The sequence below is a fragment of the Leptodactylus fuscus genome, chromosome 5 (assembly GCF_031893055.1).
Source record: "Leptodactylus fuscus isolate aLepFus1 chromosome 5, aLepFus1.hap2, whole genome shotgun sequence".
Taxonomy (NCBI): domain Eukaryota; kingdom Metazoa; phylum Chordata; class Amphibia; order Anura; family Leptodactylidae; genus Leptodactylus; species Leptodactylus fuscus.
The window spans coordinates 116,344,168-116,369,058 of NC_134269.1; the positions used below are offsets into that span (position 1 = coordinate 116,344,168).

At 41.5% G+C, this 24,891-nt stretch overlaps 1 protein-coding gene across 1 annotated transcript; it reads right to left on the reverse strand.

Moving 5' to 3' along the window:
- Positions 1-416: 416 nt before the first annotated feature.
- NAPEPLD (N-acyl phosphatidylethanolamine phospholipase D) lies at positions 417-22,901 on the reverse strand. Its single transcript, XM_075274123.1, has 5 exons — positions 22,633-22,901; positions 7,948-8,257; positions 4,876-5,522; positions 3,031-3,145; positions 417-1,786 (listed from the first exon to the last, which is right to left on the reverse strand). Exons 1-5 carry the CDS (start codon positions 22,830-22,832, stop codon positions 1,655-1,657), a joined length of 1,404 nt encoding a protein of 467 aa, XP_075130224.1. The 5' UTR covers positions 22,833-22,901; the 3' UTR covers positions 417-1,654.
- Between the last annotated feature and the right edge of the window lie 1,990 nt (positions 22,902-24,891).

Genomic DNA, 24,891 nt, shown 5'->3' on the forward strand with positions numbered 1-24,891 from the left:
ATACTAGTAGCTTTTGTAAATTCAATAGTATTCCTAAATACATTGCTTTATTTGATCTGCATTTTTATTAGATTTCTAGTAATCATAATAAATTAGGTCTCATGGTAAATGCATTGTCTATCTAGTGAGATACTTCATAGTGTCCTGTTCATCAAACAGTCAAAGCCCATCCACCGGTTTGTAGAAGAATAGAGGAAGAGATTGCAGGGAAACTGGTGAGAGAAGGAGACGCTAAAACCCCTTTAAGGCCGGGGCCCCCCATTGCAAAAAAATGCATTTTTGCTGCGGCAGAAACACAATGGCAAAATACACTGCATTTTTACATGATCTGCAAAGTAAGTGAATTCACCTTTCCGCAGCGCTTTTTTTTTTTTTTTGCTTCACTACATGGGGCCTTAGCCCAAGACAGATCTGAGTCTGGGTAGTATATAGCCTATAATTTCCGATCAGATGCTGCTTGTCAATTTGGAAAGACAACAGATATAGGAGACCAGGTTGTACCAGTGAAATTACTCTGTTCCTTAAAAAACCCCAAAAACCTATACACACAGTACTGATAAGGTGATAAAGAGAATAAAACTCAAACATAGCTGCACTGTAGTAATAAGAGGGTGAAACACCAGGGACAGATTTACTACCGTAATTCAGTCTTCTAGACCGTGTAAACTTGTGTGCCATATTTACCCAGTGCCTGGTGCTAGAAGATAAATTTGTTAGACTGTCTAATCTAATGTTACACACCTATTGTTTGTCTTAGCCCCCTTGCACATGATCATATGAATGGTTCTTCCACAGACAGCACACTGACTCACTCATTTCTATGGGCCTATATGGTCACATGTGCGGGCCAATAGTCCAGGCCGTAAAATATGGGACAGGTCCTATTCCTGTCCGATTTTACGGCCCTGCTTTTGCGACTCCTATTCATTGAATGAAAGTGGCTGTGAAAGCATAGCTGATGCACAGGTGGCACATGCGGAACATTCATGTATTGCCCGTGCCATTCATGGTGTGCAACCAGCTTTAGGCTGAGCCCCATCTCATCCACATGTTGCAGGGAAAAAAAATAAAAAAAGTCATATTCTAGTGGCAGAAACTCAATCAATTTCCCTGTAGATTTAATAAGGAAATAAAACACTGGAGCTTAGTGTTGGTACTACAATGACCCCTTGTCAATCAAAGCATAGAAACATTACTAATAAATTTGATATGTTAATAAGTTATTTTTTTTTCTGGCACATTTTCATTAGTGAATTTCCCTAATGTAGCTGAACACTCTGCATGCTATGTGTGAGCACAGGTGAGTAAGGTTCATCTACATATAGCAATAGAAGAGCCACCTTCCGTTTTCTGTATTTTTACCATGTTCCTGAAAAGGCACAATTATTAATAAGTTATCAGTCTGCATACAGCTAATGTGCTGTAACCAAGCTAAAATGCTTTGGAAGACTTCCAACTGTTTAACATCATGGTTAAGCAATGAAATTATTTTGTTATTATTCAAGTAAATGAAATTTTATCTGTATTGATTCCAAGTAAATGTATAAATACACTTTGGTGTAAGTCATTGAGAAAAGTATAGCAAGAAAAACTTCTCCAGATAGAAAACACTGCACTCCAATCTGAATGCAAATCACTTCAAGTTCTTTACTTCTCATTCCGCTGGCTCATCATCTGATGTGTTCAGGAGTCTGGAGTCTCCATGGTTCAAGACAAAGAAATCGTCTGAAGTAAGACCGTACCTTTCCAGAGCTTCTTTTAGTTTTATTGGTGGGTCCAGGTAGTGCTACAGGAGTAGACAACAGCGTATTAGACATTTGTTTGCATATATATGTGTGTTTTTTTTAAATTATAAAAAAATTAATTTATGCCCTCCCAAAAACAGAGTCAATTATGATTTATGAAAGAGTGATGTGTTAGCAATTCTGGTATAGCAGACAGAAGCACTACACTGCCCACTTCTAGATACCACTACCTTCTCTTTATGTTTGGCACTGGAAGCATGAGTGAAACAGGCAACCCATCATGAATTTAGGAACTGTCCAGATGCAAAACACCACTGAGCAAAGACTACTCGGAAACTGGCAACAGCAACACACCAAAACTATCCTGACTGTGGAAAGACTGGTCCGTGGCCACTTTTCTGCTGATGAGCCTTCTCTTCCAAGTGATATATTAATTAGACAACTTGCAGAGGCGGACAGGCTATGGCAGACAATATGAGGGGAGTAGGGAGAAATGAGAAATCAAGGCAAACCATCAGCTCTGGGCCATCAAATAAGGGAGCAGATTTGCAGTCAACCAGACTCCTGCTATTGCGGGCCTAAACAGGTTACTAACCTAGTAAGCAGGGGCGGAACCTTGGATGGTAGAGCGTCATTGGGCCCCCTTCTGGAGCAACTCATGCACACCGCAAAACCCCCCCCAAAAAACACAAGCATAACTGGGTGTTTTGTTTTTGTTTTTTTTGCTGAGGCAGACCTACTAGAGCGGATTGTAATACAGTCCATTCCATACAAGTAGATAGAACCTGTTCAGACATTGGAAAGCAACAAGGAATTTGAGATGGACATCTGCCCCGCATTTCACTTTATTTTTTAGGAGATTGTTTCTTACGGTTGCTGTTAATGTTCTGGATGCACTGAATAGCATTATCTTCCATAGGGGGGTACTAACGGGGAATGACACAGTGTGTGAAAAGGGGTACTAATGATCATAAGGTGCTGGAACACCAAAAGATCACTACAACATGTGAAGGCCACTAATGGGGCATTAAATTGTGTACTCCATACAGTATAATGCCACATTAGTGCCCCATCACTAGTTAGTGACATTGACACCTCTACTCTATTTGACCACATGGGAAGGTTTAATGAATATAGGGTGCAACTTTATTCTCTGAACCTTGTCTAAATCTAGTAAATACTGAACACAGTAAGCTACTGCTCAGCTCAGACCTTCACTTAATGGTAGACCCCAGTCAGTGGACCTTTACAAAATGCGGTTGAGTAACCCTGGGCAAGGACAAACCTCATTTGCTAAAGCAAATGTTCCCCAGTGAATTCCAACAGATTTCTTGGCACGAACATCAGCATGGATTCTTACTGCTTCTTCTGGGTCAACGTGCTGGTTCTTCATAAACCACCTAGGAGGGTAAAACAAAAACAAAAATTTACAATATGAAATAAAAGATACATTTAGATTCTTCTTTTAAAAAGGACCTTTCACCATCTCCACCAGTTCAAGTTCTTAGCATCTTTTAATAGGCGCCGCTCCCCTGATTCCAGTACACTTGGAGTTTTTTTTTTTCCTCTATCTGCCATCATTCCAGAGCAGAAAGCACAGTTCGTTTTGGTACCTGATGTGTTATTTAAGCTCTGTAATGTCAGAAGGTCAGTGTCGGGCAGGGGTGGGTGATTCAGAGCTCCAATCAGAGGCAGCCAGTGTCAGAGATCATAATCACACCCCTTGTCTGCTCCTGACCATACACAGCCTAAATAGCATAAGAAGCACCAAAACTGCATGATTGCTAGGGAATGGTGGAGGCTACAGAAAAATAACAACTGTCGGAATCAATGGAGCAGAGCCTATTAGTTTTTGTAAGCAGCGCTGGTGAAAGATCCTCTTCAATTTATTAACGTCTTATTTTAACAAAACTGGTCTTTCTGGACATATTGTACATATGCCTGCCCTTAGATCCTGTAGGTTTTGTCACTCAAAGTTTTATTCTGTGGCACAAGAGTATAGAAGATAAAAAAAAACAAAGGGTATTAGCTGCACACATGACTGGATTTTTGGGCAAGCTCCCCACAGCTATATTCAAATATATGGCTTTTTAGTATTATGCAAATAAGGGTCCACTAGCCAAGTAGGTAATAACACTGTGGTTTATCTGGAGACAGAGGTCTCTGTGTGTTGTAGGTCATGTAGTGTTACTACTGACTTGGCTAATGTACCCTATGTCTTTTGAAAGCCTGAATGGATTTTCAGAAAAAAGAAAAGAAACAAGCTCATACACATTGTTTTGGTTTGTCGTGTTGGGATGGGGAGGTGGTGGTGGGGGTGTTCACCATACACAAAATGATATAGGCTTTTTTTTTTGTTTTTAAATCCACTATTGTTGATCAGATAAGATAGGTCTTAGGCTTTTAACACCCTCGCCCCCCTCCAGTCCACCTTAAACTGTGCTGCTCGCTTAATCCACCTCACCCCCCACTCTTCATCAGCTGCTCCCCTCTGCCAGTCCCTCCACTGGTTACCCATAGCCCAGCGAATTGAGTTCAAGCTACTAACGCTAACATACAAAGCCATCCACAACCTGTCCCCTCCATATATCTCTGACCTCATCTCCCGCTACCTGCCCACACGTAACCTCAGATCCTCCAACGACCTCCTACTCCGCTCTGCCCTCATCCGCTCCTCACACAACCGTCTCCAAGACTTCTCCCGTGCATCCCCCATACTCTGGAACTCCTTACCACGACACATAAGACTGACCCCCACAATCACAGGATTCAAGAAGGCCCTGAAGACTCACCTATTCAGGAAGGCCTACAACCTCCAATAACACTATCACCGCACTGCCATCTTCCCTCATAGATTGTAAGCCCTCGCGGGCAAGGCCCTCTACCCCACTGTGCCAGCCGATCACTGTTAGTATGATATGTACCTGTATATTTTGTGTATTGTATGTAACCCCCAAATGTAAAGCACCATGGAATTAATGGTGCTATATAAATAAATAATAATAATAATAATAATAATAATAATTTTAAGACCACAAGACAGGTTCTCCTTAAGCCAGTTAGAGAAGGTCAAGGCCAAACCTTAGCTACGTAAATTAGAAATGTAGCGACATGATTACACACACCATACCTTGGCTCATAGGCTCCAATAGGAATTGCCGCTACATCAAAGGGGCCATATCTTTTTCCAATCTGTTCAAATGCAGCACAATAAGCAGTATCTCCTGCAAAATAAAACCTATTTAAAGGTCCAAGTACAGACCAGCTTCCCCAGAGCACTTTGTTGTCATCAAAGAGTGTCCTCTTACACCAGTGCTGACACGGGGTAAAAACAAAGGTCACCTCATCATGTCCAGGAACACAATTTTGTTCCCACCAGTCCAGTTCAATGACGTTTTCACAGCCACAGCTCTGCATCCAGCTCAGGAGGCCCAAGGGAACAAACCACCTCAATTCAGTACCAAAACGGGCATTTAGACCCAATACAGTGTTGTAATCCAGGTGATCATAGTGGTTATGGCTTATCACAACAGCATCTATTTTGGGTAGCTGATCTATAGAGCATGGTGGCCCTCGAAAGCGTTTTGGACCTGCAAAGCTAAATGGAGAGGCCCTTTGACTGAAGATGGGATCAGTAAGGAATACCAAATCATCCATTTCTACCATGACAGATGCATGCCCCAACCAAGTAATCCTTATGCCATTTTTTATCTTGCCAGTAAGCTCAGGGTGCTGTACAAAATAGGGTTCAACGATAGGAAGTTCTTGGTTAAGTTCCTAAAGAAATAAGCAAAAAAAAAAAAAGTTATCACATATTTAGCCTTGTTCAATATGTTGCAAAAGTTTCACAATACACTGCTAAAGTATAGATTTAAATGAAACTTGAGAACTGCATAGCTTATGAAGATACAAAAACTTTCATTTTTCAAGAGCAGGTAAGAAACAGCACTGTAAATGGTTAATATGGGCTACACATTGTCTAAAACAAAAGTGGCTTAATAATTCTTATTACACCTGCGAGTCTGTACAATTCCATCTAGTCAATATATAATCATCTGTAAACTAAATACATCAAAACAGCACAAATATCTCTCCTATCTTGATAGTTTGCTGCAACATATAAATGTAGGTAAAACATATTCGTATAGAGTCCTGGCCAGACAAACTCAGCTGAATGTATTAGATAAGGGTTGGTTCACATTTGCTTTTGTATTTCGTCTGGGGAGAGACCGCATGGAGACCCTGCCAACGGAATACAAACGCAAGGGGTTTCCGGTTTGCGGGTTCGGAGCGGATTTCAACCCCGAACCCGGAGCAGATTCCTCCCGGAATCTGCCTCCCATTGTTTTCAATGGTAGGCAGAGATCGAAGCAAGTCAAAGAAAATAAGAAGCGTCCTGCTCCATCCTGCCTCTGATCCGAGACTCCCTCCTGATTACACCCATTCATCGAGGCCTAATCAGGAGCGGGATAAAGAAACGGAATTTTGATGCACTGCAGCAGCATCCTGTCGTAGCTAGACTGTGGCGAAAATCCCGACAACGGAAAAAGAAGAGGATTCACTGCACTGTCGGCTTTCTAGCGGTATATAAAACTGCATGTGCAGGAAGACATGAAAGGTCCTCTTTAATGTTACAGTTTACCAGTTCTTTAAAAGAATTTCTTGTGGGAGTCATTGATGGAGGAAGTTAAGTTCTCAATATGCAGAACATCACTAACCTTCAAGATCCAGAGAGTCACATAAGGGTGGGAATGCCTGCTTCAGCAAAGGGGGTATGCAGACCAGTGGAATCTAAACCGGGAACGTTTATACATCGGTAATGGGAGTCTTGAAATGATGGAAACCTTTTTTTTTTTTTTTTAACCCCTGAAGGATAAATCTTATTTTGGTCTTATGGATGAAGAATTATTTTTTTAATGGGCATATTTCAAGAGTTTGTTTTTTTTCTTTTTTATGTCAACGTAGTCATAGGTTGACTTGCTTTTTGGAGGATTAGTTGTTATGTTTAGAAGTGCCAAATTTTACAGTGCAAACTTAATGATTAATGTAGTATAAAGAATGCCTGAAGATGGAGCCACTATGCTATGAAAGTTTGCAAATCTAATTATTCTTGTTAGCTAATAATGGTATCATGTCTACAACACGGTTTCGTTTTTTTTTTTTTTTTTTTTAATAAAACAAAGGGAGGGGGGGGGGGGTTTACTTGTTTTATTTAGTTTTTCTTGTAGAATAAATTAAAGTTTTAATTTCATAGCTTTGTATTCCGTTAATATACCGTATTTTTCGGACTATAAGACGTACTGGACTATAAGACGCACCTAGGTTTTAGAGGAGGAAAATAGGGAAAAAAAAATTTGAAGCAAAAAATGGTAAAATATTTAATATATGGGAGTTGTAGTTTTGCAACAGCTGCAAGGCCACATTGACAGGTGACCCTGCAGCTGTACGGGGACCCATAGAGTGTTTTTTTTTTTTTGCGGGGCCAGATGTACTTTTTAGTTATTCAATATGTGTGTGATAAAAAAAAAAAAAAAAAAAAAAAAAATTATATATATATATATATATATATATATATATATATATATATAAAACACAGTCACTAATAGAATACACTAGAAGTTCCTAATAGAAGGGCTATGGTGACAGTCAAAGGTCCTACTGACAGTGTAGGTCATATATTTAAAGTAAATAAATATATATTTATTATTTATATTGGACAACCCCTTTATCCACATTCGATGTATATGTAAGTGATAATGGGAAGAAGTTAAAAGGGGGTCCACTTATACAACCACTCTAATACTTACAACTACTCCAATACATACCAAGACAAATTACAGTAAGCAAATAGTCTCCAGTGCAAATCTATGCATTTCTATGGTTGTATATTGTGCAGACTTATCCAACAGTCATATTGTCCTCCATCTGTCTCCTACAAACTTCCAAAGGATCAAACTACAAAAGGGTCTTGCCCTTGGAGTGGCACTAGTATGCATAACAGCTATAGATACAAAGTGGAAGGATACATTTTTTGAAAACTTTGCACAGATGCTACAATTAATTTTGCATACAAAATTGAAGTAGCATAACTTTATGATGCAAAAGACCCAGAGTTTACCTTGCTAACTTTTATTTTATGTAACTAACGTATACAATATAATAGATCTATCAGCATGCACACTATAGTTTTCATAGGAAATACCTCTTTTGAACTTGGTATACTGCTATTATCTTTTTCTGTTAAAGCCCATTTCACACCACTTGCAAGGGCAGGAGTTTTCCATGTAGACCAAGGGTTGCAGAATCTACCATTTTTGCCCTTGATCGACTTTGTGACATCTTCCTCTAATCTGACATCCAGCTTGAAGCTCTTTCTTGAAGAACGAGAAGAGTCACTACTTCTGGAGCTGCGAGTAGAATTCTGTCGTTTTCGGACTGTCTCCTTTGGGTATTGGTTGGCGGAGGTTAAATATTCTTCACTTTTGTCATCTGAATCCAATAGATTTTGTAATCTAAAATGAGATATTGATCAGTAAGTATACATGTAAATCCGCCAAACACACTGTTTCCATTCACAAAAGTCTAATCCTCGCCTTACATCTTGTAAGATCCTTGAGATAGAGGTATATGCCATAATTATTCCCTGACAAACTGAAGGCACCCATGTATGTATAGCCATGACATATTAAAAAGTCTTAACCCCCGTGATCCCAAAGTAGCAGTAGTATGACTGCTATGTAGGATTATGGGAATAACGTCTATCCTTAGGGAGAGACCATCTTCTCAGGTGTGTGGAGACTTATACAGCCATAGTTGCTCCACTGCAAGGGAACATGGGAGGAATATGAAAATCTGTCTCCCAAGATGTAAACAAGGAGACAGTGCCTGTGTTATGCTGCCCTCTATAGCAAGCACCCTTGCATATTCTTCCCATGCTATGTAGGAGGTTACATTGGGAGCAATCCATGCACTTAAAAAAACAAACAAAAAAAAAACAGGTCAACACAGCTGTGGCTTAAGTTTTATGCCTACATTTTTTCTGCAGTAAATGTTCCACAAAATTTGCATGCATAATATCCAGATCCCATGGGAATTTGCTGTGTTGCAATGCAAACGATAAAATATGCCACAAGTCTGTAGCAAGATGTTGTAACACATTTACATTTTGCACGGTTTTGCTGTGGCCAAATTAACGTTGTAAAATTCTTGCATTTTTGAATCCACCCTAATGGTTAGTAGAACCTGAACAGTTGAAGAGACAATAAGGGTAAGGTCACACTGGTTTTTTTTTATCAGAACCTTAGGTTTCGATTCAAAAGCTGGGTAGCCGCGATAAAGCCGATGCACTGCACCGGCATCCAGCCTCGCACTCTGCTCCGGATTAGGCCCAATGAATGGGACTAGTCCGGAGGAGAGTATGTCTTCAGGCTAAATCGCGAGGCGAAACGGCCTGAAGAATGAGCATCTCGCTTCTTTTTCCTGAGCGGCTCCCATTGATTTAAATGGGAGCTGTCTTTTTGGTCAGGATTTTGAGGCGAAAGCCTCAGAATCCTGACCAAAAACTCAGTGTGAACTTACCCCAACACTCCAAAAGAAGAGATTTTAGAGTGTATACATAGAGTATTTATGCTCTGTGAAGTTTCCCTCAATAAGAAACTTTTAGGCCGCCCATGCAGATAAATATTAGCTGCATTGCAGTCAGACAAAAGATCTGACTATTAATATGGCATTCTGACAATCTAGTCAAACTTGTATTTTAAGCTAACAATTGCCCCCCAAAAAAACAAAAAAAAACAAGAACCCCTACTGGAGAGATTCGCATTGGCAGTCACTAGTTTACTGTCAGCTAATGATCAACAGCCAAAAATTGTTAAAACTGGCCATTTTGCCAACATTTATCTTAGGTGTATGGGCAACTTTAGTTAAACAGTGTCAAAGAGAAATACAGAATGAAACAATTCAGTGTAACAAGATATATGATAGAATATTATTATTCTTGTCTGCATAGTTATGTCCCTGTTTTTTAGATACATTGTTAAAAATTGCATGAAGTGTTAAGAAAACAAAGTCAGAATGCAGAGCCAGAAAAATAAAAAGGCCCATTTACACGAAAAGTGACAGCTGAGCTCAACAAGCAAGACACAACCAGTATACACTGGACTGTTCTAAAGAAGAATTTATCTCTGCCAAACAATAGGGCTTCTTTACCACAAATGATCAGTGAGAAGCAAGGCAACAGAGCTAAATGCCATCCACACATTACAGAAAAAGCGCTTTTCTGCTGTAGCCAGCTACGTGGGTCTTTATCCTTAGGCTGGGGCTTCATGTGGTGTAAAAGCCGTTGTTTCCCCGTGGCGGAAAAAATGTGGAGGTTTGGGGAGTGGACGTATATTTCTTTATAGGTTTGTGGCTAGTACTGACCCACTCGGATTAATAAATATATAAAATTTATAAAACTCAGTTCATATTCTCCTTTGAGCCCAGGTACACTCACGAGACAAGAGTGAAAAGGTAAGAAAGGTCATTGCAGGTGTGCCAAGTGGCTTTGGTAAGGAGTGATCCTTCACATTGGGGTTACAGATCGCTGTTTTTACATGGAAACACAATTTTTGTATTATCACTATGTCCTTTTGTTGAGCCATTGTTGCTTTATATCAACGTAGGTCAAAAGTGTAATGGGAGTGGTAGTGAACGTTTGTAGTCATTGAATCGGAGCATTGGTGTTCCCGCTTGGATGAAACAACATACTATATAGACAGATGTTTTTCTTCTCTTCATTTATCATTAATGTCACTTAAGTTGTAAAAAAAAAAAAAATGCTGTAATAGTTACAATTGTCAGCAACTCCCTTGATAAGAGAGCCTTGTATCTACATTTGTCTACCTCTCCCTTACATGAGAGCTTACATGTCTCATGCTGCTGGTAAGGACATTTACTTGATGCATACAGACCATTCTATACTCTTATCTGCCTTAGTTACACTGCCTTCACATAGGCATATTTAGTCTGTGAAATACTGAGTATATATGGTTGTCCGGACTACTAATCATCAGGAGCGGGATGCCGGTACACTGCATTGACATTCCGTTGCGGCTAGCCGCGCGAAGAATTCACACAGCGTAAAAAGGTTTCCTCTGTGTCAACAGACCCTAATAATGATTGTAAGTAATTGCATGCTCAAGTAGGAGAATCTATGAATGCAGTGGCTGCATGGCTGCCGCCTCTACTGGGCAATGCCATTCCAACAAACTTTACATAATTCAGAAGGTTTTACAGTTTCTGCTGCTATTGATGGCCTATCTTTTAGGCCAATTTTAAAGCTCCCAACTGTGATTATTTGTGTGTTTGTGTTTTGTTTTGTTTTTTTAATCAGAGAAGTTTATTACTTGTAGGGTATCAGTAGAACCTGTATAATTGCTGCATCTTTGCATGAGCCCATTTTTTGGCTCTTATAATAATACCATTATATAAAACTCATATCATCACAGTTGGAAGTTTTAAAGTTGTCAGTTTCTCTCCAGCAACTAGTTTTGATAGGTTTACAGCTGTGAAAGATTTACATCGATTTATAAGAAAATTTATCATCATGACACAATGACTAATATTTTTTCCACTGAAAATGAACAGGAAGCCATCAACATCTTACAGGAACTACTGGATGAGCAGTCACCAGTGGTATTGTGAAGGTAGACCATGTCCATTCTTATTTTTATACATGCTTTATACTGCTTAAGAAATTATATTTTTCTTTGTGCAACGTTTATACATTAAGATGGCGCCTGTATCCAGTGCCGCACCCAGAGGCTGACGCACACGATCGTCATGTGGTTTACAAGAAAGACAATATCATTTTCTGGGAATCGAAATCTAAGAAGATGTTGAAAACTTAAGAGCCAATGACTGATCGCCAGTGTATTCGGATACAAGACGTATATGCTTACAGCCTGCCGTTATCTTATCTTTCTTGCATTCCTGTATAAAAACTGTAACTTCCTCAATAAACCTCAGTTCTGTGTGAACAGGCATCACGCTCGTTGCATGGACTGGGATTAACCCTGACATATGTGTCAGAATTCATTCTAGTCAGCGCGCACATGCATGATTGATTTGGAGCAGGTGACTGACCACTGTAAGTGACCCGTACTCTGGCGGGGGTTCTCCCTCAACAGTATGTTACCTCAATAGTTATTCCAAAAAATGTCCTCGCCCAGATTTTCTAATTTTGAATTGTTCTTTAAACTAGTCTGATGAAATCACAAAATATCCATCTTCAGCGCAAAATGACAACTACACTATTCATTATTGAGACCTTCAGAGGAAAGGAGGAAATGTTGTATCATAGCCTGTATGAGAAAGAAGCCCAACGCCAGTTACGAAATGGTTTAAGTTATAAGAAATTGATGTTTAATCCCTTTTCCAAGTATAGCACTGTATTAATGTCTATCTATTCAGCAATGAACAATTGATGTACTTATTTGTTGTGTCAACTTTTACATTCACAAGAATGCAATTTGTCCTCCAGGGTGACTCATTGTCTAAAGCTCCGATAACTTAAGTAAACCTCTATGTAAATTTGTCAATTATCACTTGAAATCAATAGTTGAGATTTTTTCCTCTTATATAAAAGACACTACCGATCTTCTGCTCAAGATGCATGGGCTCCATTTGGACCACGATATGCTGCTAGTCAAATGTGACATGGGATCATTATATACTTCCATCAATATATAGTCTAGCAGCAGTGCAAATTTATTCCTTGGGCTGTGGGAAAGGTACACCTTCCAGTTTCCATGATTGAGAAGGTGTAATATCGGGACTGGTACAGCCACTGCTCCAGGATTGGGAGATCCAATTCTCTGCTGCTGCCTCCCTCTCGTTTGGCAGACTGTCCTGCAGAAGAGATGGCACCTGCCGTCAACTGACTCAAGCTCTCTGTCAGGGCCTTCCAGTTGCACTTCCTGGGATTCTCTATTTTACGAGGGACATCTGTGGTACATGTGCAGCCCGTTTTCCTTTGCCCACTACCTCTATGTCGGTCTTCCTTTTCCACCTGCATTTCCCACAAGGGTTGATGGTGGTGGTTTCAGGGCCATAGTCAAGGGTGGTCTTAATCCGCTTTGCAGAAATTGTGAATCACCGATCTTTTTCTCTCCTCCCATTCTTTGATCTGCAGTCTAGATTCTCCCTTCTGTCCTCCAGCGAGTTTCCGTATATGTAGATCTCACATTTGGCTATCTCTGTGTTTTTTTTGTTTTTTTTTTCAAAGAGTATGCAGGTTTCACTCTCCACTCGCTTTCAAAGACTGTGTAAATCAGATTGGTCCACTGCGGGCTTCATATCAGACATACATGTGTAAGATGTTGGTGCACTGGTACTACACCCTGGCCTTGCTTCATTCCTTTAACGAATCCATCCTGGACAATTGCTAGCGCTGTGGGGTCGGAGCATATTTAATCTGTTTTGGTTATGCTTCAGCCCTTTTGGAGATAGGTCCAGACCCTAATTGAGCAGGTGTTAGGGAGAAGTAGGAAGCGAACCCCAAAGACATATTTACTTAACCTGCCCTCTGACCACCTACACAGACCCTCCCCTGCAGATCATACTGCACATCCTCACATTTGCCAGGTTTCTCATCGCTAAGCATTGGTGCAGATCTCCTTTGTTAGAGGAACTCTATCCAAGAGTTAAACAAACCAGAACATTTAAATATTTCACTGCTCTTCTGAACAATGAGGAGGACAAATGTGGTGCTATTTGGAAGCCCTAGATTATTTCTGGTTGCTTCTGAATCTTTAGAGATGGGTTCTCTATTACTTCATGATCACTTTGGCTAGACGATGCTGTGATGATGCGTCCCCTCCTTATGGATCCTGTCCTGTGTCTACTGTCTGTCTGTTTCCGTTATTTGATTACCTGTATACATTTTCATAGGCTCTCATATTGTGGGTCTCTATGCTTTGTGGATCTTTGCACTTTTTTTTTTTTTAAAGTCACCGAGCATTAACCTACAATCCACCCTGCGTTCTTAAAGGTTTAAAGGGAGTGTCACCAGGATGAATCATAAAACCAGCAACACAGGTAGATATGTCAGCCTCAACTGAATGCAACTTTGCCCCATGAAAATTCATGCTGAGATAATTTATTTCACAATATGCAAATAGGAAATCTGGAGCACCAAAGGGTGTCTCCACTGTTGTAGACTGCTATGCCCCACATATCTGTAATACACCAGCATGAACACGAGAACACAGTGACAGGCGAGATTTTTGGCATATTTTCTTGGCCCTGGGGAGCTTATTACAAGCGTGTTGGGCATCCCAGTTTGAAACAATGAAGCCACCCTCAGTGTTCAAATTGATCATTTGAATATTGTGAAAATAACTAAATATCAAAGCAACGGAGGCACAAATTTTCATAGGTGAAAAGGCGTTACATTTAGGCGAATCTGACCTGTGCGAGTTACTGATTTAATATGCTCGGCCCTGGTGACAGATTCCTTTTAAGTCATATCTGCTGTTTCCCATTGACACTACACTAACATCTGGATTTTCATCTCTGTTCTTGGGGTCTGTTAGATCTATTCCAGATGGACACCTGGTGCAGATATGAACGTAGCCAGAGTCTGTCAACAAAAAACATTTTATTCAGAAAAGCAATTACAACAAAGTCACAACTTTGTTCCACAATTTCGATGTGATTAGGAATCATGATTCAAGAGTTTCTACATAGCCCTAGCCTAAGAAAATTGCCAGCTTCAGGTTAGTACTCCTACAAGGTCTATAAATGGTTAATGGCATAATTTCTTCTCCCTCAGCTTCTGAATTTTACAACATATTTTATCATCAAACGTTCCTAAATCTATGAATAATTTACAGAAACTGGCATCCAACAATCACAAACAAGGACAGCAAAGCTGCACAGGGGAATGATTGTTCTTTTTTGGCGTTTGTAAGAAATAAACAATGTCGACAAGATAATTGTAACGGTGACACTGTGCGCCTTCTATTTAGGCCCTGATCATAGACCCTGGCTGCAGGTTGACTGCAAGAACATAATAATGCGTAGTTCTATTGTTGCACCCAATGGAAACCCAATGGCCCAAACACAAGCTTACTGGGTCCATCAGGATCTGTGGTATGTAGGATAATGGCATGACTACTATTACAAACGGAAGCCGTGAAACAGATGTCGTTACTTAAAGCATAGCTAAAGTTTCAAATAACCTTTGATTTTCTGACAGTATGTGTGTCATTAATTTTGTGATATACTATATTAACGCATTGTGGCTCCTTTCTGTGTAATCCTACATTTGTTTTCATTCTTTATTCATCGAGAGCTGTACCTTATTTCTCACTGTGTACAGGTTTGTGTGTATAAAGAAAGGGAAAATAAGAGTGGGAGAGAGTCACTTCAAATACCCTTAAGTTGTAAGACATTGGAAATCATCTTTCACATGACACTAAGGTTGAAGTTCTATATTATATCACCAGTTGAAAATACAGCTAGAATTGTAATATTCAGCTGCATACAAGCATCCCAAATCCCAACTGTATTTTCAACCAATGACATCACTGGAAACCGAACAGGTAGAACTAGACCCCTGGATGTCTTATGAAAGAGGAGATTCTCATCTTTCATATCACACCAGAAATAAGTTTATGATACTGCAAGAAACTGAAAAGTTGTCTTTATGGATCCCACTGAAAGCTACTCATACACAAAGGCACATTTAGAAGACTGGTGTTTCACAAGACACACCTGACTTTTCAAAAGGCTCTGGCCTCTTCATAAATCAGGTGCAGACCCAAGTGCCAGAATGGTCATCTGCGTCAGCAAGGAACTGCTGTAGATTTCTAGTTTAACTCATACAGGGGCGGATTGAACATGTATATCACCAGAAAAATTCCTGGTGTGCCAACTGTAATATGGGCCACTGGAATGGCAAGCTACCTGCCTCAAGGCACGGCCCTTACCCTGATTATTGCTGCAAAGTGCAGCCCAGCGGCCACCGCTCTATACTTTCAGAGCAGAGGCCGCTGGGCAGCACAGAGAGTATGTGTTGGACAGTTCGCCCGGTGGTTTTGTTCGGACTGCACAAGTCCTAACTGAAATGGCTATTTTACTCTAAGGTCTCTTCAAACCCCAGAGTATAAATATGCTGAGGCCCAGGAGCGGTGATCAAATATAATAAACAGTGTTACTCACCTCTCCTAAGCTCCAGTGCAGTTCTTCCAACCTTTTCTGGTCTTAGAGACGTCATGAATGACCTCAGACTGCTGAGACCTCGACGTCTTGATGCAAAATGACACCGGCGTGACCCATGTGGCGTTACGCCGGCGTCATTCATGACATCTCTAAGACATGAAGATGCTTGAAGACGGACACCAGAGCCAGAAGTTAGTAAAACTGTTTATGTTTAATCACCTCCCTTGGGCCTCTGATTATTATACTCTACAATCTGAAGAGACCTCAGACTATAAACAATGGTTAATGAGTGATGAACCCCCAAACATTTGGAACATTTATAAAGAAAAACCACATTGACATGAGCAACCTTAACAAATTAAACAAAAAAAACAAAACAAAACACACCACATACTCACCTGTCCTCAGTGCTTGAAACCACAGCTCGTTCAGTCACACACTGTGCCTCATTCTCCCTACGTGACCACTGAGGCCAATTAGTCGCTGGAGAGGGATCGATGAGGTCACTCACATGTCCCTCTCCAGCAATCACGGAGGCTGCTGGTTGGCACATGGCTTCCAAGGACTGAAGCATGTGCCGGACACCAGAGTGCTGGGGAGAGGGGGGGGGAACGTGTTTTTTTTTTTTTATGTTACACCTGCTCCAGGTCCCTCTAGAGTTTTTCCAAATCCTGAGGGCCTCTAGATTGAGGAGTTTGGACTGCGAGAGTGATGGTGGCTGCTGCTGCACCTACATTGCCACCCTGACCCCACTGCCTTTAACTTTTATTACACAGGACTGCTATCTACATATAAAGCAGGCAGCCCTGTGTAGCAGAAATGTCTGCATTACATGGAGTAAGAGAGGCATCAGTCCTGTTTAAGTCTGACATGGTAACTTACGTAGGACTGCTGCCTCTATGTAATTACTTCAGACAGGACCGCTTTACATGAGCTACTTGTGCTGGCCCTGCCTACTTGTATTGACTCAGTCTGTGCATTGAGTCAAACTATAAAATGGGGCCACTTTTACGTTTTCCTTCCAGGATTACTTTCAGGTCCCGATCTACCCCTGAAGTCCTGCCAGATAACTGGCGTAAGTTACAATATGTTGGGCGGAGTTATCCCCAACCACTTCACAGAAAGTGGAAAGCAAGGTGCACAACGGAGGATGTGGTGCACATTTGTGCAAGAAAGGGCCTGCACCAAAATGTGTGCCACATTATCACCCATCAATGCCAGAAAACTGTCTTACATGGCATAATAAAGTTTCTTCCATACAGTAGAGTATGGTGGATTCAGTTAGAAATAAAAGCCAAGGTGCCAATATGTATGTGTGCATTTAAACTGTCCCTCAGTGTCAGTTGCTATAGATCAGAATGATGGGGAATGCTGGATTTTATTTTCCTGACACTTTGCTCCTATGATATATAGGCACCTGGCAGCACCCTAATCCCTTCCTACCCATTAAAATAAAAATGCATCCTTGGGTTTGGCAAAAGCTTCTGCATGTGTAAGGTCATCTATTAATCCCAATGGTGCTTCAGCACCGCATGTGCACAGTATTTTTAAGAGACTATAGGACTTAAAGCTAAAGTTGGAAATTTGACTCCTATTGACACACCATGCATTCTAGGATATGTAGCATGCTAAAATACATAGTGAAGTCTCAGTTTGCATTCTTTAGAATCATAATAGCCAAGGCCAGGAATGAAACAGAAAGGAGAAAAACATGAGACACACCTAAACTCCTCTATTTTTATCCACTCCTGTTTTTCACTCTGAAAACCGCAGTGCGGCCATGACAGAATTTCCTTTTCAAAAGAATAATGTATGCTGAATTAATAGCAGGCAAAGCTACTAACCAGAGTAGTTTATCCACCTGCTCAGAAGTACCTAATAGCATTTTAATGTGGTCTCTCGAGGCCCCTGGTAAAAATCAGGTTTCTGCTGAGAGAAGCAGGATATTCCTGCAGATGTTTATGGCCCAGATTTGCTAAGGTGGTTACAACTACACACTGGAGTAAACAGGACTTCTAGTTTGTGCTGAAATTTTCAACTTGCTAGACACGCTATCAACTCTCAGAAAAAAAAGGGATATGGCTTAATGGCTCACGACGTGCAAAGATTGTGTTGTAAATTTCTGGCTCAAAGTAAGCCAACTAGAAAGTGGTATAAACTAGACTAGACTGTCTAAAGATACAACAGGTTTTTCATCCACCATCAGCAAATTGGGATAAATCTGGCACATTTTGCTGAGTACATTTACACTGTATTACTATTAGTAAATCTGAACCCGTGAGTTCCATGGAAGACCCTAGTAATCCACAATAAGGTCACTTGTTAGTCACTTTCTGTTCTGGTTCATAGACAGAAGTCCTAAGCAGAGGACCTCACTTCATGGATTTTTTTTGTTCATTGTTGGGTGTAGTGTTGTAAAATTATTCATGCCAAACAACTGATTTATATTCCATCAATGGAAGTTCAGACCAGGCAACAGTCCATGGCAGAGATGGTTTGTTCATTTAATTTTTGGCTTTGTTATTCAAAATAGTAAATTTTACAGACAAAACAGAAACAAGTGTTTGACAAAACAGAAATCTGTAATCCCTTATAGTGTACAGCCAACTACAGATTTACAAAGAATTTAAAGGGGACCTTTCATGTCCTTAGACACATGCTGTTTTATATACCACTAGAAAGCCAACTATGCGCTGAATTCAGCGCACTGTCGGCTTCCCCAGTATTGTTGCCCCTCAGTACTAGTCTATGGATGAGTACAGTCAGGGGGCGCAGTCAGCTTTCTAGCAGTATATAAAACCGCATGTGCCTGAGGACATGAAAGGTGCTCTTTAAGAAGTACTGCTGACAAAATACGTATTCCTACATGCCAGCTGCTCTTCCAGTCAGAAGGGGCAAGAGAGCAGCTAGGGACCTGGCAGCCTTAAATGAGCACTAAACGCACAGAAAATACTAAAAATCCAGACCTTTCTCCCTTTATTTCTCCACATCATATTCTGACCCATGTTACATTTAAAGCTGAAACATTTAATAAGGGTCTTTCATGTCATCATCGATGTGTAGCATTATATACCGCTAGAAAGCTGACAGAGCACTGAATTTAGCGCACTGTAAGCTTTCATCACAGTCCTGTGTCTGGCTGTAAGGCAACTGGCTGTAATAGAAGTCTCATCAAATGGGCATTTATAAAGAATAGATGTGGGACCTGTATTCATCTCAAGAGTGTGCCCATTCTACTTTAATAGGAGTTCCTCAGCTATTTTTTTAAAGAAATGAATGGAAATCCTCGCAACTGCAAAACCCCTCCCCAATTTACTTGTAGCCACGAATGGGGCCCCATTGTCAAGATAGATGTGGGTCCCAGATATGCGATCTGCATCAATTAGGCATTTATGGCATATCCCATGCAGAAAATTAGTAGATTGAAAACCTTCACACCTAGGATTCTCATTTATTTTTAGCATTTAGTGTTCCTTTATAGATCATATATAGTTCATGCAACAATTTTTCATAGTAGTTGTAATTGTTGACCAACATGAAAATCATACAACAATCATAAACATGTTAAAAACTATAAATTGTAAGAATAATCACTTTCACTATTTTTGTTACCATCTTTTAAACAGATCAATATTTTGTAAGTCTATGGTCAACTTTCCATAATACATGGATTAACACAAAAGTCTCCAGGATGAAAAAAAATTAGCAGTTTACCTTCAGGAAAAAAAATAAAGGGATTTTGAACATGTCACGACTGGTTGACTAACTAAACACTCAACCCAATTAGCAGCTTTCTTCAATGGAATGTAACATCTACAAGGAACTCATGAAAACAATCTCCACATGCATGAAACTGACTGGGAGGAGAACTTTTATTTTCTACTTAAGATGGGTCAAAATGACTAGCACTTTTCAATAAAATCCATATAAGGCTACACAGTAACTGCTCAATTGTGTTGCGACTAGAAGTGGTAGATGCAACATGCCCTAGGTCCATGATGGCGAACCTATGGCACGGGTGCCATAGGTGGCACTCAGAGCCCTCTCTGTGGGCACCCATCTGTGGCATAGATCAGCTGTGTGGAGGCCAATGTGGAGCAAATTGTACTATGTGGATGCCACTGTGGAGCAGATGTGACTGTGTGAGGGCCACAGTGGGGCAGATTGTACTGAGTGGGGACCCTTCACTATTTATATCACATAGTATCAGTTATATAGCAGACGTGATATAATTATAGGTCATAATAACATTGCATGGTTACTATAAAACAGAACTGTCAATAGTGAACATAAATTGTACAAAACTATACCAAATACGGTACAAAAATTTTCTTTAATTGAATGCTCTGTAAAGCCCCATTAACACGACTGTATTTTGCGGGTCCGTAATTGTCCACACGTTTGGATCCGCACAATATTAAGGTTATATTGATATGTTGGCACTTTGCAATAATCTAGTAGGTTTTGGGTTGCAGTTTGGGCACTTGGTCTCTAAAAGGTTCACCATCACTGCCCTAGGTTGTAATCCAACTCCATTCATTTATACTAGTGAAGAAGTCACCATGTAGCCTACCCCAATGGTATCTAGAAGTAACATTACAGATATATACCAAAATAAATCAGTTATGACATATGCCTGTTTCACAGATCTTTATGAATGTTGTACAGTATTTATTTTTTGAGACAGTTATTACCATCTGCAGAGGACACCTATAAAAGTTTTTTCACTTGTTCAAAAAAAAAAAAAAAAAGTTTCATGTGTATTAATAAGCATAAGACTTTTCCAGGCATCTTAACATCTGATTCATGAGTGTCTCAGCAGGAACACTGTTCTTTGCCATTAGTGAGGAACAGGCTAACTCTTCATTCACATCTGCGTTCGGTATTCCATTCGGGGAGTCAGCATGGAGACCCCCCAAACGGAATACCGAATGCAACTGCAAGCGGTGTGCAGTGACAGCACACGGACCACATAGACTATAATGGGGTCTGTGTGCTGGCCGCGCGATGCCTGCACGAATCATGCGGACAGGAAAGTAGATTGTGAACTAATTTCCTGTCCGCATGTTCTGTGCGGAGATCTGGCGGCAAGCACATGGACCCCATTATAGTCTATGGGGTCCGTGTGCTTTTACTGCACAGCGCCTGCAATTGCGTTTGGTATTCCGTTGGGGGGGTCCCATGCGGATTCCCCCGAAGGGAATACAAACGCAGATGTGAACCACCCCTGACAGAGTAAAATGCTGTAGTCATCCCCTTGTAGGCACTTTAAATACACCCGCAATTGGAGTCCTTTCTGAGTGCATATTGAATGGAAATCCCCCCCCCCCCCCAATACGGCTGTTCTATAAAGATATTAAAATAAAACAAAAAGTACAAGTTTTGTTATCGCTGTGCTCATGCCAGAGAATGTAAATGTATATGTAAATATAATGTCACTTTTTTTTACTAAATTTCAACACCTTAACAAGAATTGACACTAATGTAAACAACATGATGGACACCAGTTTCCATCGTGCAAGATAAAGTCCTGAAAGCATAACGTTTATCTTCCGTCACAAAAGTAAACAAAACACGACAGAATCTAGCGTCCCTAGCATACATTAGTGTCTATGGGAATGGACACAGAATCAGTCTGTGACCATTCTCTGCGACAGCAAAAGTCTGTTGCCATCATCTGAAAAAGAGCAAAGGACTTTAGTAACAAGTAGTATAAAACTCCCCCCAATAATACTTTCTACTGGAAAATGTGCCAGCTAGGTGTCTCCCTTCTAGCTAATGTGCAGCTCACTCCTTTGTTGCCAGAGAAATACGTCCATAGATACATTAGATAAGACAGAATCACAGCAAGTGGAGCAGCAAATTGCTGCTCTGTGCAAAGTGCTGAAGATTGAAGATTCTGCAAATCTCACAGCTTACGCTAGGCTCACACTAGCGCTGAGCTCTCCATCGTTCGGTTCCGCCATTTCGATAATAAAAACAGTGGAGAGTCCCGTGCAGGACTTTTCTCTCTGTTGATTTTTGGCTTTTTCTGTGACAGTCTCCGGCGCAGATGTGAACCCAGTCTTCGAACGTACGAAAAGTCTACTAATGTACTTGTAGCTACTTCTGTGGTTACAGATGGGATATTATACAGCTTTCTAGACTGTGCTTGTAGCGTGGGTGTTTTTTCCTGTGCTTTTTATGGTCACTTGGACTTTTCTCTGGTTATCTCTATGATATGACGACGAAAGGTCTTGGCTGGGTTCACACATGCTCCCCGTCTCTGCTCGGGGAATCCATTCCCCATTCTGTTTTTAAAAATGCATTTTTCAGGGGAAACCCAGCAGACCCTTTTATAGTCTATGACATCCATGGCTTTCCGCGAGTAACCACTTTTTTAAGCAGATTAGGTTTCCATTTGTGTCCTCCACAAGCAGACCCCATGAACGGAAACCCAAACGCAAGTGTGAACCTAGCGATAGCGGTTAGCTGGAGAACAGGGATGTGCAATGGCTTTCTGATAAAATGTTTCCACAAGATAAGCGGCACCAGTGGGGTTTGCTGGCTGCTTATCCCATTTCTCAGCACTGAAGTTCAGGGACATAACTGACAACTACCCATGAAGATGAGAAACTGTCAGCAGGAATAAGCCCATAGACCCTGCAGTGAGAGCACCAGTCTATAGAGTGTCACCGCTCACCTGTCCTCCTCCAGCCCTTCTTCTGCCATCTCCGCTTGTGCAGTGACGAGCGCCTGCCGATCCTGCGCCCTTCTCTGCAGCGCCGGGCACAAGTCACTACCGGGCCTGTTACTCTGAAAGAAGCTGCGGTGCTTGCCGGTAACAGAGGAAGCAGGCGGCAGCACAGCCAGTAACTGCAGGCAGCTCCTCCTCACCACCATGTCACTGCGGCCCGCCCACCCTCAGCCTCCGGTGACTAGCACACCGAGCACTGCTTACACAAGGCGTGCTGGGCCCGACCGGTAGTAGGAGGAGTCAGGCTACCATATTGAAGGAGCAGCCATAGCATACACCTCATGTGTAACGGGTGTATAAGGCTTTACCTGCCGCTTGGGGGCCAAGAGTGACTATAAAGTTTCATGACAAAGCGCTGTAGTGTATGTACCTGCTGTAATGTACTGCAGCACATGATAGTGACTGCCACAGGCACCCATGTCAGGGGCAGCACAGTACCCGCAATGGCCTCACAACACTAACTGCCTAGTAGCCCCTACAATAAGTGGTCATTGCACACAGCCGTATACTGTCTGGGGAACAGTCTGACTGTGGGCTGTATCTCCCGACTGAATTGGACTGTGTGAATAGAACTCCATGTTTCCTAGTCATGATGCGGTGTGTTCCTGAACAGCCCCATGGCTACTCTACAAAGTGATATAAAGCTGGCCACATGGCCGGAATGGGCTGTTATTATTACACTGTGCCTGGTAAGAGCTGATCAGCTGGGAGCCCAGATCTCAGCACCTTGCTGATCTTTAACCTCTTCCTGCTGCAGCCATTTTTTAAAAATACTTTTTGTTTTTTTAATCCCTGTCTCCCAAAAGCCATAACGTTTTTATTTTTCCATTCACATCCATATGTGGCTTATTTTTTGCACTGCCTTTACCACAGAAACATCAACCGTGGAAGCATCCCCTGGCAGAGGAACCCTGGGAAAACACTGTGACGAATCCTCTAGCCATGGCAATGAAAAATTCTGCTAAAGAAAAAAAGGGAGACTATAATATTCTTCAAATAGCCATTCTGTCTTAGGCCCAGTTCACATCTGTGTTTGGCAAATCTGTTTGAAATCAGTATTTGAAATCTTCAAAAACTGATTTCAAACTGACCGAATTAAAACCCATTGATTTCAGGCCCAGTGTACATCCGTGTTCGGGGTTCTGTTCAGGGAATCTGCTTGGGGACCTCCCCAACGGAATACCAAGCGCATTAAAAAGCGGTTAGCTAAGAGCATACTTGCATTACTTGTCTCTCCGCATGATTTGTGTGGACATCGAGTGGAAACCACACGGACCCCATTTTAGTCTATGGGGTCCGTGTGATTTCTTAGCTAACCACTTTTTAATGCGTATAGGTTTCTGTTCCTCGGGTCCCCAAACAGAATACTGAACGCAGATGTGGACCGGGCTTTAAAACTCTTTAAAAGCGGACAGCTATTAGACACAGATGTGAACCCAGCCTCACTAGCAGTACAGATGACTCCCATGATCTTTTTGCACAGGAGATGTCCCATAAATTGAAAGTCAAAGGGATGCATGGACCACCACTGGGGAAAAGATGGGGATCAGGGTCTATGCAGTGCTAAAGGGGTTTTCTAACCTCAAATTGATGCAGGGTGTCGGGTCTGTATTTGCATTGTGAAGGGTAGACTGGTGTATGAGCGCGCACGCAGGGCCGGCGGCATCTCGCCGCTTGGCTTTGCATATGTGACCCCGCCCACCAATGACGAAACAAAGCCGGAAGACAGAAGATTTTAATGGAACGAAGACGGGTGAGTATGCGACGTGGGAGTACCCCTTTAAGGGATTCTAACATAATAATAAAGGTAGAAGAATAGGCTTTCTTAAAGGGGTATTCCCACGTCGCATACTCACCAGTCTTCGTTGCTGTAAAATCTTCTGTCTTCCTGCTTTGTTGCGTCATTGGTGGGCGGGGTTACATATGCAAAGCCAGCAGCATCGCTCCTGCCGCTGCTGGCTTCATGCAGGGCAGGAGCATAGGGATGTTGCAGGCATCTGTGCCGGCGTCTAATCCTCCCCGGCATCCGCCTCTCTACAGCAGATGCCGGGTCTGTATTGGCGGCCCCTTCCCCCCAAAGGGTAAACTACCCCCCCCCCCCCTCCAGGCTCGCTCCCGTGCACTTAGCCCCTCCTCCCTCCGAGCAGCAGATACATCACTTGACTTATGACCAGATAAGTCAAGGGATGTGTAAAAAAAAAATGA

Bases quoted from the DNA above. Each gene is read 5' to 3' on its own strand.
- NAPEPLD (XM_075274123.1), bottom strand. From the start codon at position 22,832: ATGGTGGTGAGGAGGAGCTGCCTGCAGTTACTGGCTGTGCTGCCGCCT. The intron at 8,258-22,632 runs GTGAGCGGTGAC...ATCTCATTTTAG, and splicing joins GAAGGGCTGGAGGAGGACAG to ATTACAAAATCTATTGGATT. The intron at 1,787-3,030 runs GTTTGTCCTTGC...CTACTCCTGTAG, and splicing joins CATTTGCTTTAGCAAATGAG to CACTACCTGGACCCACCAAT.